At 43.3% G+C, this 13,823-nt stretch overlaps 1 protein-coding gene across 1 annotated transcript in view; it reads right to left on the bottom strand.

Moving 5' to 3' along the window:
- Window positions 1-13,823, bottom strand: part of C2CD5 (C2 calcium-dependent domain containing 5) — a 124,023-nt gene that overhangs the window by 81,802 nt on the left and 28,398 nt on the right. The window contains exons 6-8 of the mRNA XM_015416466.1: window positions 11,697-11,895; window positions 7,954-8,105; window positions 482-567 (exon numbers count right to left, since the gene is read on the bottom strand). Of these exons, the coding sequence (XP_015271952.1) occupies window positions 482-567; window positions 7,954-8,105; window positions 11,697-11,895 (437 nt within the window). The remainder of the gene's footprint in view (window positions 1-481; window positions 568-7,953; window positions 8,106-11,696; window positions 11,896-13,823) is intronic.

Below are 13,823 nucleotides of genomic sequence, written 5' to 3'. Positions count from 1 at the left end.
AATGGAGCAGGTATATATGGTTTCAATTATGCAGCACTGGGCACAGCCCTCTAAATCCAGGTTAAAATTGACCATTAGTGAAGAAACCAGTGATTTATGAAGAATTTCAATTAGGTTCAAATCTTGTAGACTCCCCAAATTGCTGTGTCTGCTTTTTGAAATTCTGCTAAATTAAACACTGTTGACTAGAAAGTGCTTAATCAAAAAGAGTTATTGAACAGCGATTATCAGATTTTGAGGAAAACAAAGCAGACACGGACATGACAGAGGTCTGTACAATCCAGACATGTTCTCAAACTGGATCTCCCTTTAATTCTCTCATGCGGAAAAAGATTACATCCGCCATGGTGCAGAATCAAGGCTGGTCAAGAACAGCTGCTTAGTGGAAAGGGAAACATTGAACAGTTGGTACAGAGAAGTTTCTACTACGATTGGCTTTAGACACTTAAAGTACAAAGGAGGTTTATCATGCTTTTCTTACCCTTTGCTCCAGAGCCGACTGAGTTTGTTGTCTTAACAGAGCTTTTAATGGCCCCCCTTCTTTTCCAGCACTCCCACTGCCCATTCCTAAAGAACATTCACATATAAGTAAGAGCCAGATAAAAGAGTTAAATGATGCATTATTCTGATTCTTTGGGGGGGGGGGGGGAGAGATGGCAAATGTTGGGACTATGAACAAATGTACTCATAATTACAAAGAGTTAAATTTACAAAGTCAGAAGCGGAAGTCATTTACCTTTAATACAGAAGTCATGCATTTGCTATGAGAAAGAGATGACACTTCAGCCTTTCTTCTAGTTGTGAGAAGTCATAAAATCTACGGGTTGGATCCAGCCAGTGAGCTTTTTCACTCCATTTCGCCTAACTGAACCCTTTACTACAGCCTCTGCCCCACATGCCTTCAGCCCGTGCAGGACCCATGATCTCCACGTTAACCTTTTTGGTGGGCCAAGGGAACCCCCTCTCCCCTTTTTCACCAATGGTACTACAGCCTCTGCCCCACATGCCTTCAGTCCGTGCAGGACCTATGATCTCCACATTAACCTTTTTGGTGGGCCAAGGGAACCCTCTCTCCCCTTTTTCACCAATGGAAAAAGCCGTTTGGATCCAACCCTAAGTATTTAATTGACACTGTCAAAGGCCTCTAAAACTCACACTAAACTAAATGCATACCAGTATATAAAGCAAGATAAAAGGGGTTTACTTTGAACAGGAACAAAGTTTAAATATTTGATCATTCTGTCACTGATAATACCTTTGCCAGAATTCCAAAGGCATGTCTCTGACTCCCTTTCACATTTATCTCATCAATTACGGTAAAACATTCATGAACCGTGGGTATCATATTAAAGGTACTCATCATACTGTAGGTAATGAGGGGAACTGGGATACTGGGTGGGAATCGGCAATCCTTACATGCAAGGGTTATAGATCTTTCCTGCATTCTCCTCCCCCAGAACTGTACATTCCAGCACTGGGAAGGCAGATTCATGGGGTCATGGAACTCATATGGACTAACCGCCACATGGCTGCAGCAAGGAGGGGTAGGGGTAGAATCTCACTTTGTCCCTCTTCCACAATAGGCAGGAAGTGATTTCGCCCCCTTCCACCTGCAGCCCCTGCAACCTGCGTGGCTTTTAGTCCACACTGGTCCAGTGAGTCCAGAAATCAGCCTTCCCAGGTTTGGAAGGGACTGCTAAGGGGAGAATATAGGAAAGATCAATCACTGTCGTTGCCTTCCACTGATAGAACAATGGATCGGATCCAACCAATTGGTCTTTCCCCTCCATTGTCAGGAGTTAATAGGTTCCAGGAGTACTCAAAATATCTTTGCTCCGCAACAGTGGAGTGATCCAGATCTTGATGATATTGTCGTATATTAGTGGCACACCCCTGAACATTTCTATTATACTGTGTGAACTAGTTAATGCTCACATTTTGTAAAGTATAATTTTCCAATGTCTACAGTAACAAAATATTAGACATGATGCATTAATGTTTTTAAGTCATTCATCTAAAATAATCCAGTTCTCTTAGATTACTTGATCACTGAGATGGTTTCAGTGCTGCCTAGTCTTTCCTTCGCCTGCTGGAACAGCATTACTCATAAATCATCTCAATTCTGACAAATCAGAGATGCAATGTATATATTCTCTCCCACAGGATGCAGTTCACTAGAACGCTTTTGGGTAAGTCTGACTAAAATAAATGGGACTTGTACAGGAGTGCCTGAGAAAGAATAAAGGTAAAGGTAAAGGTTTCCCTTGCTCGAAAGCCAGTCGAATCCGACTCTAGGGTTGCGGTGCTCATTTCCGTTTCCAAGCCGAAGAGCCAGCGCTGTCCGAAGACGTTTCCGTGGTGATGTGGCCGGCATGACTAAACGCCAAGGCGCACGGAACGCTGTTACCTTCCCACCGAAGCGGTACCTATTTATTTACTTGCAATTTCTTGCTTTCGAACTGCTAGGTTGGCAGGAGCTGGAACCAGAGACAGGGGCTCACTCCGTCATGCGGCATTTGGGTCTTGAACTACTGAACTACCGACGTTCCAGCCTGCTGTTCAGCGTCTTAACCACTTGAGCCACCACAGCTCCTTAAGAATACCAAGGGCAAAACTATTAATGAAGACACTAAATTAGCATTCCATGCAACTGCCTATTTTAAAAAGACTAAGCAAGTCTTTAAGAAGACCCACAGTTGTAATAAGTTAACTTGCTTAAAAACAGTAAGGTAGTTCTAGCTAATATATCTCATCCATAAATTTTAAAAAAGTGAGATTTCTAGAAACTGCGAATCTTGTGCAGACACCTAAATACTGGCTGAAAAGGAACCACTTGCAAGTTCACAAACCCAATCCAACACACACGGAACCATGGATTTGTAAGTGGCTTGACCTACATTAGCTAATTATTCCCAATATGACTAGCTGATGTTTCTCCTGGCACCTGCTTACTTTCTTGAGTCTGAGGGATAAAATCCAAAGGGTCTTTAATGGGACAGTGGGGAAAGACGGCGTTTTAGAATGCTCCTACCAGCTGATGGACTAGGAAAGCACTGAGGTCATCCCAAACAGGTGTGACGTAGCTATGGGCTCTTGGGACTGACCCTAGACACAAACTTTCTTAACTTTCTGGGCTTGGAATCCTCTTCCAGTGGGCATGAAGAAACACAATGTCCTCTTCCCTTGGAAAATGAAACCAAACAACATCTCTTCCCCAAAGCAAAGAGCCATAGCCAAACAGATGGCCAGAACACAACCTCTCATCAGCCTACCCCCTCACAAAATACATTTTTTGGTGGTGCCCACTACTGTTTCTCAACATTTCTAGAAGTGCCCAAAGGAGTAACAAGACTGCTCGCATCAGTGGTCTGAAATCTATAACACACTCATCATTCTCAGAGGTATTATGACTGCCCAAGAATCTTATTTACGGAAATATTTTTAGCTGCTTTTGGATAAGGAAACAGAATATTAGCATCTGTATAGTCCCCGTTCTGCATTATTGAACCAGTCGAACTGGACTTCTTGAAATTAGACCTAACTCCCAAGGGGCTATACAATACTAAAAAGAGGGAGATAAATGAAATGGATGCTGTTAGTGGAGATGAAACATATCCCTCCAAAAATAATAGTTTAAAACAAGAGATCAACCAAAGCAGTAATCCGTACAAAGCAAACAGCGACAAGGTGTGTATTTGGCAAGGTAATCTAGTGATCTGTGGGGGGGAAGAAAAAAACAAGCAAAGCAAATGTTCAGTCCGGGAACAAATCACAGTGGCATTTCAAACTGCAGATACGATACAGCTAACTAATATGGCTGATGGCGACATGAGTTCAACAGAGTAACATGAGTGGAGGAAGAAGGGATTGTTCCAAATGAAACAGAGGAACATTCACAAGTGAAAGGAAAAGAACTAATGGTTAAAAGAAAAAGAAAAAAAGGCCAGTTGCTAACATAGTGAGATGTTTTGAGGAACAGAAAAAATCAGGATTGTTTTTTAAAAAAAGATTAAAAGAATTTCCTTTAAATATTAACCAAACTTTTAATTTAAAAAAAAATTAAGGTAAACTGAAAGACCTGTTTTGCATGGGCTTCTTAAATCCGGGTTTCGAAATTCTTGGAGGTTTGGGGCTGGAGCCTGGGTGGGCGGGGTGTAATGCTAGAGAGTCCACCTCCCAAAGCAGCCATTTTTCCGCCACGGGCTCTGCCGACTGGAGATCAATGGTAATTCCAGGAGATCTCCCGACCCCACATGGAGGTTGGCAACCCTAGTTTAGCAACGGAGCTTTGCGACTGTCATGTAGCCAGCAGTTTTGGGAGCAGAAAAGGTGGGGGGGGGAGGGAACCACGGAAAGCTTTTCGGCTGTGCTGAGTGCCACTGCAGAGACTACTAATATATATAAACATCAAAGCTATTTTAAGATTCATCCTACCAGAAACAGCCAGAAGCAGCTCTTCAGTGAAAGAAAGGCTTTTCCTCAAAACTGGGCTGGCGTGGCTAGAGTGAAGAGGGCTAAGGCTAGAGCCCCAGTGAAGGAGAGAGGGCGGTTTAAGAGAGTGTGGGGGGGAGCTGGGAAACAGGAGGATCCTAGGCCCCTGCGGGGAAAGGGCTGCGGAGGGAAACAGCAGAGAAAAGATGAAGACTTCAGGAGGTGACTGAAAAGAACTCAGAAGGAGAAAAAAGTAAGATGAATCAAGCAAAATCTTGGGGTTTTTTTTTTGGGGGGGGGGATAACCAAACAGGCAGCCTCGTGGTATATGAATAAGCAATTACCGACATAAAGTAAATGAGATGACAACACAGCACTGCAATGAACATGAGCGTATTATTCAACTAGCATTTAACACCGCCCCTTTTTTCCAAAAAATGAAAAGGAATCAAGCGTTCAGGGGCCTTTAAGTTAGTTTACATGCCAACTGCTGGTCGAAATTTAAATATGCCTGGGGGCAACTCCCCAGGGATCTAAAAACCAGGGATACTGGGCTTTACTCAGAGCAGATACACATTTTGAGGGTCTGAAGTCTTAATTTTTTTAAAAAAAATTGATCTTAAGCATTTGTTGCTCCATTATTGTGCCCAATGGGACAAATTTTAAGAGGAGACTGAAGGGTTTTTTTATGCCCCAAAATAAAAAGGATGGATTCCCATCTTCTCAATTTCCTCCACATATATATATATTTGGGTGATCACCAAAGCATCGGCTTAGAAAAAATAGCTAGCAATGCTTTTTTTATTGGTTAGGTTATCTGGTCAGCCTGTCCAAAATAGCACACTTAAGACACCAAGCTTGCATCGGCAGAGCACTCTCGAAAGATCCTTGTACCGAGCCTTTAATGCTGAACTTCTCATCCCCAAGCTACAATCTGCTAGAGGCAAATCCCAAAATTATTTTGATTGCCTCCGTCACTGGAGATAAATTTAGAAGGACAACGCATCTGCCTCCTCATCCCTGTGTTCCAGTTTTTAAGGATGTGCGCTAGGATCCACAGAGCTAATTTGGATTAAGTTTGCGCTTATTCATGAAAATCTTGTTTTTTAATTTGAACCACCACAGCAGAAAACAACTCCTGAAACTCCCCTAGCTTCAAAAGCAGGTTTTTTGCATGAAGCATGAGGGGCAAGTGTTTGAAAAGGGTGAGCTCCCCCAAGCTCGATGGACTAGGATTGCCAGGCCCCCCTGACCACTGGTGGGGGGGGGGAGCTGCCAGCTCCAGGTTGGAAAACGTCTGGAGATTTGGAGTCTGGGGAGGACAGGGACTTCAACAAGATACAATGTCATAGTGTCCACACTCCAAAGCATCCATTTTCTCCAGGGGAACTGATTCTGGGGGATCCCCAGGTCCCATTTGGAGGCTGGCATCCCTACACTGGACTAGTTTTCACATCTGGAACCTGCCCATGGACCCCAAATTTGTGCCCAAATTTAAACCTTAAATCCCACTGATTTCAGTGGAACATAAACAGGCAGATTATGTGAAGGCTTGTAGTCATTGATCTTGTTCCACATTATGTATGAAGTAATTATGCATGAATATCACTGCACTTCCCATGTGTACTTCATACATATTAACAGTCACATACTCTTCGAAAGAATTTGGTAATAACCTGTTTTCCATTTCTCTGCCTTCATAAAGACAAGGACGGCATTTATTTGTATATAAACAAGATATTAACTATAGTCTTACGTGAACAGGTAAAAGAGCACGTATCTCTTTATCTGGCAAAAATATTAATGCAAGATAAAGACATACCCCTTTTAAACACACATAGCCTCAAGGGAATAAAAGGCAGATGGTTAAGATACTTTCCCTAACTTATTAACTAACTAAGAACAGGAAACAAAAGAAAGAGGGTGGAGACTAAAGCCATTACTATTTGGCCACAGCTAAAGGTATTAGGCATCGTGCAGCATTTCAGTGTCTCATAGAATTAAAAAGGAACGAAGCAGCGAATGCACGCTACATGAAGACCCAGGGCCACGGCCATGCAATCTGCACAGTGTTTCTCAAACTTCGGCAAATTCTTAAGTTTTCTGAACTCTCCCCACATCATTTACCCAGGTAATTACATGCAGATTCCTGCCCCAAACTGTATGCATGCTGCCTGCTGCTATATGGAAGGATTTGTGGATTGGATACTAATCCAATAATGGCATTATGACTAACCTTTTCTGAACATATGCACATATGAAATCATTGTAAAACAGCAGCTTTTTACTGAGCCCTCTTCCTTGGAAACCATATGAGGATACAGAGAGGGCTACCTCCGGGTTCGGAAACACCTGGAGATTTGAGGGTGGAGCCTGGGAGGGTGGGTTTCAGGAAAGGGAGGGACCACAGTGGGGTACAATGCCACACAGTCCACCTTCTAAAGCAGCCATTTTCTCTGGCGAAAGTGGAATACATGTTTTAAATAAATACATAATAAATGAGTAAGCTATCTAAGTGGTCTGGAGCTCAGGTGAGATTCTGGGAGATCTCCAGCCCCCACCTGGATATAGACATCCCAGAAACCCAATAGGAATAACTGCAGCTCCTCTGTTACAGGGCATTCAGCCCATCTGAGACTTGGCTGGAAGAGGAGGAAAGTATCGTCTGCCCCAGGATCTGGCCTCTGCTCAAATCTTCACGCACACAACCTTCTCTCAACTGGCCCCTACCACGAGGAGCTCACCCCAGTTTGAGAACAACTGAATTAGCAGGAAGACTAAAAACAGAAGCGTGAAAATAAACGATGGCATTTTGGGGTTTTTTTTCCAATATGGTATGCATCTACTCCATATATACATAACGAAAATAATCACTGGCTTTGTCCTATCTTAAGACATGTTTCAGCAAAAAAGGCAAACACATACTCAGCGGAATTATGCAAATTAAACAATTGAGACATTTAAAAAACCAAGCACGGTGATAAGAACCGAACACCGCATTAAAGCAAGGCTAGTTCTACAAAGCTTGGAAACAGCGCAGCGGGCAGTACCAGCCTTTCTAATGTCTCAGCTTGGTGAACAGATGGTCAGTTATCAAGAAAAGCAGGTACAGAGAGACATTTTTAGAGGTTAGCCGTTAGAAAACACATGCAAAACTCTTTCCCCAACAGATTATGGTGACATTTTATCCCCATAATTTGCAATATGACGTGGAGGAAATTAAAAGACAATTCTGAGGGACTCTAATTCTGGTGTGTTAAGTTGTCAGTCTGCAGAAACTGTCTTGTACACTACACTACATGGCACAATGGGTTACGTCACAGTTATGCAAAGAGGTGCTTTCAAGCACTATTTATACCGTGAGAAATCCACTATTCCCAGTGGCATTTTAAATTTACACGGCAAAACAAAACAAAACAAAACAAAAAGAGAAAAGAGAAAGGAGTGAAAAGCAAAAGTAGAAACACAAATCAAAAGGGAACAAAGAAACAAATCAAAATAAAGTGGGTGGAAGCGCCTTACCCGTTTTGGGTGTCAAACTCAAATCTGTGTCAGAAGAAGAGGACTGTCGACTGTAGGACTTGGAAGGTGAAAAGGAATAGATTTGGTTTTTCAGAGGGGTGGAGGGTCCTGATGAATGAGGATTGGGATTGGGATCTTCATTGAATGCAATCCTGCCAGAAGAAGGTGGAAACAGATTCAGTGATCCTGTGGCAAAGGACCGGGCTGACAGCAGCATGATCCAACAACAGGACGTGGGGAGGGACCGGGGTGGGGGGGCCAACAATTGTCTGGAAATGTGAAGCTGGATACGAGGCCAAAGCAAAAATAAAATAAACCAACTCTGCTGGTTCATCAACTCAACACTATACAGACAGATGGAAAATATTTATTAGCACACAAAGCAACAACAACAAAAACAGCTAAGGCATGAAGCATCAAAACCAAGAAAAACTGGCAAAGGAAGTAAAACCTGTTAAAATATATATATATCCATTGCTGAAAGGCAAAGGAGAGTAAACCTGTCAGAATATAAAATTCTTGAACCAGATTATCAAAAAGGAAAACAGAGCAATGATTGCAAATTTATATATCTGTGTGTTTATAGACACACACATACACATTTATATACACACACATATATATCTCCGAGTGGAAAAAAAAACATGTTTCCTTATCCTTTAGCATCTGTGCTGTGCCACAGCAAAAAACAAAGAAGAAGAAACAAAGAAGAAAACCATACTGGGTACCGTTATATTACCAAACCTTTATGTTATGTTCAGTGATGCCTTACCTGTTGTCCGGATGCATGCTTCTTCCAATCAAGATGTGCAACTCCCCCCCCCACGCACGCACGCACACACACACAAACAAAACAAATGAGCATCTTGGGTTTCTCATTTTACTACTGAAAAGGAAAAACAAACAAAAAGAGAGAGACTGAAGATACACACCATCCTTCCAGTCTCTCTTTTATCGGACGAACCCTGAGATAAGTTTTTCCTAGGAGGACTCTCGGTGAGAAAAGCTGAGTGGTACCTGCCTACACTGCCTGCCTGCCTGCCCTCTGTGGCCACTGCGCCTGTGACCTGCCTCTCCCCAGCTTCCGAGTCTGAGCAGTCTCGTACCAGTGTAGACGAGTGTGGGAACTGACACAGAGAAGTTCTGAGTTAGCCGTGAGCCAGTAGCAGTGTGAATTGGGCTGTTGTGAGTCGAACGACATCCATGGCTTGATGGGTGAGCCAGCGGAGACCTGAGAGAATTTGCAGTCAAGGCGGAGGGGAAAGAAAAAAAAAATACATACAAGAGATTGCAAAGTTACATTTTAAAATTATTTCAGGGTCATTTTTAGTTATTGGAGAAAACTTTTTTAAAAAAGAGAAGTAGGCTCTAAATAAAGCAGGGGTGTCAAACGTAAAGCTCCGGGGCCTTATTGGTCCCTTTGGGGTTCCCCCAACACAGCCCGTGGCACCGCTAATGAACATTGCAGCGTTCAAACTTTTTCAAGGCCAATGAGCCACAAAATGGCAGGCTGGCATGTTTACTGACAAGTGGACCCACAGTTGAAATGGATCTGCTTTGCCAGGTAAATCGCCTCGTGCTTAAGGCAAAGCTGCAACAAGTTTGTGGTCCCCTCCACCCCCTGAAGAGGTGAGCCAGGCGGGTCTCGAAAGTGGCCTTTGAGAACCGATCCTATTCCACAGTCTTCTTTCTATCCAACTATACTCTTCAGGAACAAAAACACTTGCAACAGATGGCCATCGCAAAGTGTTGTCTGACAAATCAATCATCAAACTGAGACGAAGCTGGCTTTTTTGGGATGAAGACTTATGGATGAACCCCCTTAGAATTTGCCACGTGAGGAAGCTGTCCCTTCGACTCACTCGAGTTTTAACACCCCTGCTCTAAGAGACAGGATAAAATCTTAATAGTAGCAGCTAAGTGTTAAAATGTAATCATATTTATGGCAATTGGTTAATTAACTGGGGGGGGAAGGAGCCGTCTGCTAAGTCTTGCAAGCACTGAACCTGAACTCAGCATGACAGAATTCGGTGGGCTGATTTTGCTTCCAAAAATATATAAAATTCTAGCATGCAAAAGAGAGGGCCCGTTTCCATTTTCTTCTAGAGGTGGAACGACAACAAATATAGGAGCGGCATCCAGAGTTGCAGGTTATCAGGCATGTGAACAGCCCTCCAGGGAAGCCACAAAAAACTGGGGAGAGGAGACAGTTAGTGGAGAGCGCAAACAGGCTAGTAAGAGAAGCCAATGATTGTGGGCGGCATTGTTAGGTTGCATGAAACCACAGATGCAGCTATATCCAGACATGCTCAAGTTGAAAGCAGAAGTAAGCAAACACAGCCAGTGGCGTCTACAGACATCAAATCCACAAAGACTTTTTTGCCTTAATGAAATCTTTGACGTCGATACTAAATAGATCTGGTAGAAGCTGATGGCTAATTAGATCTATTTATATGCTTAAACAATGTGAACTTAGGTAGAAGATTATTTTGCCACTGTAACCTGAGAGACACACAGTAAACCGCACAACCTCTGGCCTTCGCTTGGCATTCCAAATTTAGCTATCAAGCAAGTCTGGCTTGCATAACTTTCCCAGTGCTTCCTGCAAGAGCTCATACAAATCATGCTATCTTTACTACGGTATGAAAGGAGAACGTGACAAGCTTAGCTGTGTGTCTAAGCAGGAGGGATCATTCCGTTAGCTGGTCAGCATATATTAAGCTATATACTGCGTGAGTGAACCCTCAGATTCAGCAATGCTGGTGGCGATAACGTGCAAAGACAGGGAGAATACACTGTTCATTCTGGGGAGAAGATTATTTCCCAAACATATAGGTAAGAACAACATTCACTGGTAGAGAAGTTCCTAAATTAGACGTTCTTGAAAATTCAATCTTAGTATTGCTAGCTAATCCCCCTATTTACAAAAAGGGGGCATGTGTAAGCCCCTTTATGTATTGCGAGTTACACGAGACAGGCAACGTCATTACACAAAGAGTAACTTGCTTCATTTTCATTGGCAATTTGGCTTTCCCAAACAAGGTGCTTTTGGACCGGCATGCGACTATTTTTATTTGACTTGCTCATGCTAAAAATTGAATTTGAACTTTGTGAACTTCTCCTGAGCTGAAGGCTGGCCCTTCGCCAACTGTTTCAAGCCAGGGGGGGCAGCATAATACAGCTTGTTCTATACAAGAGTCAAGTAACAAAAAGGCAGCTGAAAGAACAGTACTGGCAAAAAAAATGTAGTATTAGCTTATACTACGGTAGAACGTGATCAAAATGCTGACCTATACAACAAATGTTATTTCCATAAAAGGTTAAAAGTACGATATATTCACATTAAAAGCACTGTAACAAAAAACCCCATGAGAAGATACAACATCCTATTTGTGCCAGTTCAGCCATAAAGAACAGCATCTTGAGTTGCGAGCTAGACGAGGCAGATCCCAACGTCAATACGTTGTGCAGTGGCTGCAAGAGTTACATATGGTTTTACTACACAGAGGCATCTGTCATACTAAGGTTTATTTCTGTAGCACTGGGTCAAACAGTTCATTACAAGCCCCTCTAATTTTTCAATTCAAATCAAATCTGAAAAAGTATAACAACAAGAAAGGGGAAACAAACCAAAATGTGAACTGAAAGGAGGGGGAGAGATAACTGAATTTTTATGTAAAATTGATTGAGTCTAGAGAGAAAACATGAAAAATTCTTTCCAGGAAACACTGACTCATACTTACTCCTTCATTTCTTTGGATGGGGAATTACATGAGGGTAAGAATGCTGGTGTGTTACTTAATTTATCCAAGGTACAGGCTGTTCCTATGGCTCGTACTACCAGTCCAGATTCTCCCTCCAGATCAAAGCACTGCAAGTAGCCAACCACCGCATTCCCTCTCATTTCGAGTACCTTCAGGCCAATTTTTCTTTGCAGTTCTCCTGCAAAAAAGAAGTACAAACTGATTAGTCAGCAATCAGCATCAATTATTTTGGAAAACTGATAAAGTGACAAACCTCAAAGCAGGGAATAGGGAATGATTACACTAGCATGGGTGGAATAATGCATTATTCTTTTCATTCTACCCTCCGTCTTCTAGAAAGGTGTGCTTTCATGTCCATTTGGCTCGTAACAATTTTATGGGTACACATTAAATCCTTTACAGACATCTCAAGAAATGCAATATATGCTACAGTCAAGCACATGTTTGTAAGCCTATGTATCACATGGGTAACTTTCTGTACAGGTGGCTTGCCCCAAGTTGGATGTTACTGGAAACAGGCCCCCTTCCTGCTGCATCATGATACATCTGTACACCTCCTCAGTCTTTCCCATCTTTGTCAAACCTGATTTGCTGCGATGTTTTGGGTGGCACTCGTGAAGACAGAAAGCCCAGAATTTCCTAGTCCTGCCTACATTGTTGCCATTTTCTCTGCTCCAGTCTTCCATTGTGGCCGTGTCCCCCTCCTGCCACTAGAGGGATTTTTTTTAAAAAAAAACCTGACAGGTGACATCTCATTATAATCTTACAAAGATTTAGCTACTAAATCTTCAGATTTCCTGGCTTTCATTAAAATACGCAAATCTCTAGCCCCTTCCATTGCAGAGATATGCCTTTCCCTGAATATCTCCACAACAAAAGGGGCTAGAGACTTTTAAGAACAATTTATTTTATTTTATTTATTTACCTTCAATTTGTATCCTGCCTTGCCGGTGCAAACTGGCTCAAGGTGGCTTACACAAGTTAAAATACAATAAAACCAATAAATACAATAAAATTTCAATACGAACAATTACATAAAGTGCTAAATATAAACAGATGGCGGGAAATTTCTATACATGGTCCGCTGGAGAGAGGCCATATCCGGCGTTGTTACATAGGGCTGGGGTATGTTCAGTTTGCAATGGTTGTCAGTGGCGGCGCCTAACCGAAGGCCTGGTGGAAGAGCTCTGTTTTACAGGCCCTGCGGAACTGTAAAAGGTCCCGCAGGGCCCTGATGTCTTCCGGGAGCTCATTCCACCAGTGTGGAGCCGCCACTGAAAAAGCCCTAGCCCTCATAATGGCCAATCTGGCATCTTCCACACCAGGGAGAGTCAGGTGATTTTGTGACCCTGACCTCAGTACTCTCTGGGGCGGTCCCTCAGGTAGGCAGGCCACCAACCATATAGGGCTTTAAATGTCAAAACCAGCACCTTGAAGCGAATCTGGTATGCTATTGGCAGCTAGTACAATGCCTTCAGCACAGGCTGGATGTGGTCTCGTATGGAGAGACCCATCAACAGCCTGGCCACCGCATTTTGCACCAGCTGCAGCTTCCGGATTTGGGACAAGGGCAGCCCCATGTAGAGATCATTGCAGTAGTCTAACCTCGAGGTGACCATAGTGTGGATCACTGTTGCCAGGTAATTGCATTTGAGGAAGGAAACCATCTGCCTAATCAGCCGCAGATGGTAAAAGGCTGCCTTGACAGTGGCTGCTACCTGGGCCTCCATTGTTAGGGCAGCGTCCAGGAGCACTCCCAGACTCCTGACCCTCGGCGCTGGCACCAATGGCGCCCCATTGAAGGTCGGTAGTGGGATCGCTCCCTCGAGCCACTCCATCTCAGGCACAGGACCTCCGTCTTCATTGGATTCAATTTCAATTGGCTCAGCCTAAGCCAACCCACCACATCCTGAAGCGCCCGCTCCAGGTCACCTCGGGTAGATTCGGACTGACCGCCCAGCAACAGATACAGCTGGGTGTGTCATCTGCATAGTGGTGATACCCAAGCCTATGCCTCTGGGCAATCTGGGCAAGGGGAAGCATGTAGATGTTGAATAACATCGGGGATAACACTGCCCCTTGAGGAACCCCGCAAACCAGCGGGTA

This window comes from Gekko japonicus, unplaced genomic scaffold (assembly GCF_001447785.1).
Source record: "Gekko japonicus isolate JY-2015 unplaced genomic scaffold, Gekko_japonicus_V1.1 scaffold2164, whole genome shotgun sequence".
NCBI classification, from domain to species: Eukaryota; Metazoa; Chordata; class Lepidosauria; order Squamata; family Gekkonidae; genus Gekko; species Gekko japonicus.
Note: the sequence above shows the minus strand (reverse complement) of the source record. Positions and strands in the feature narration are given on the sequence as shown.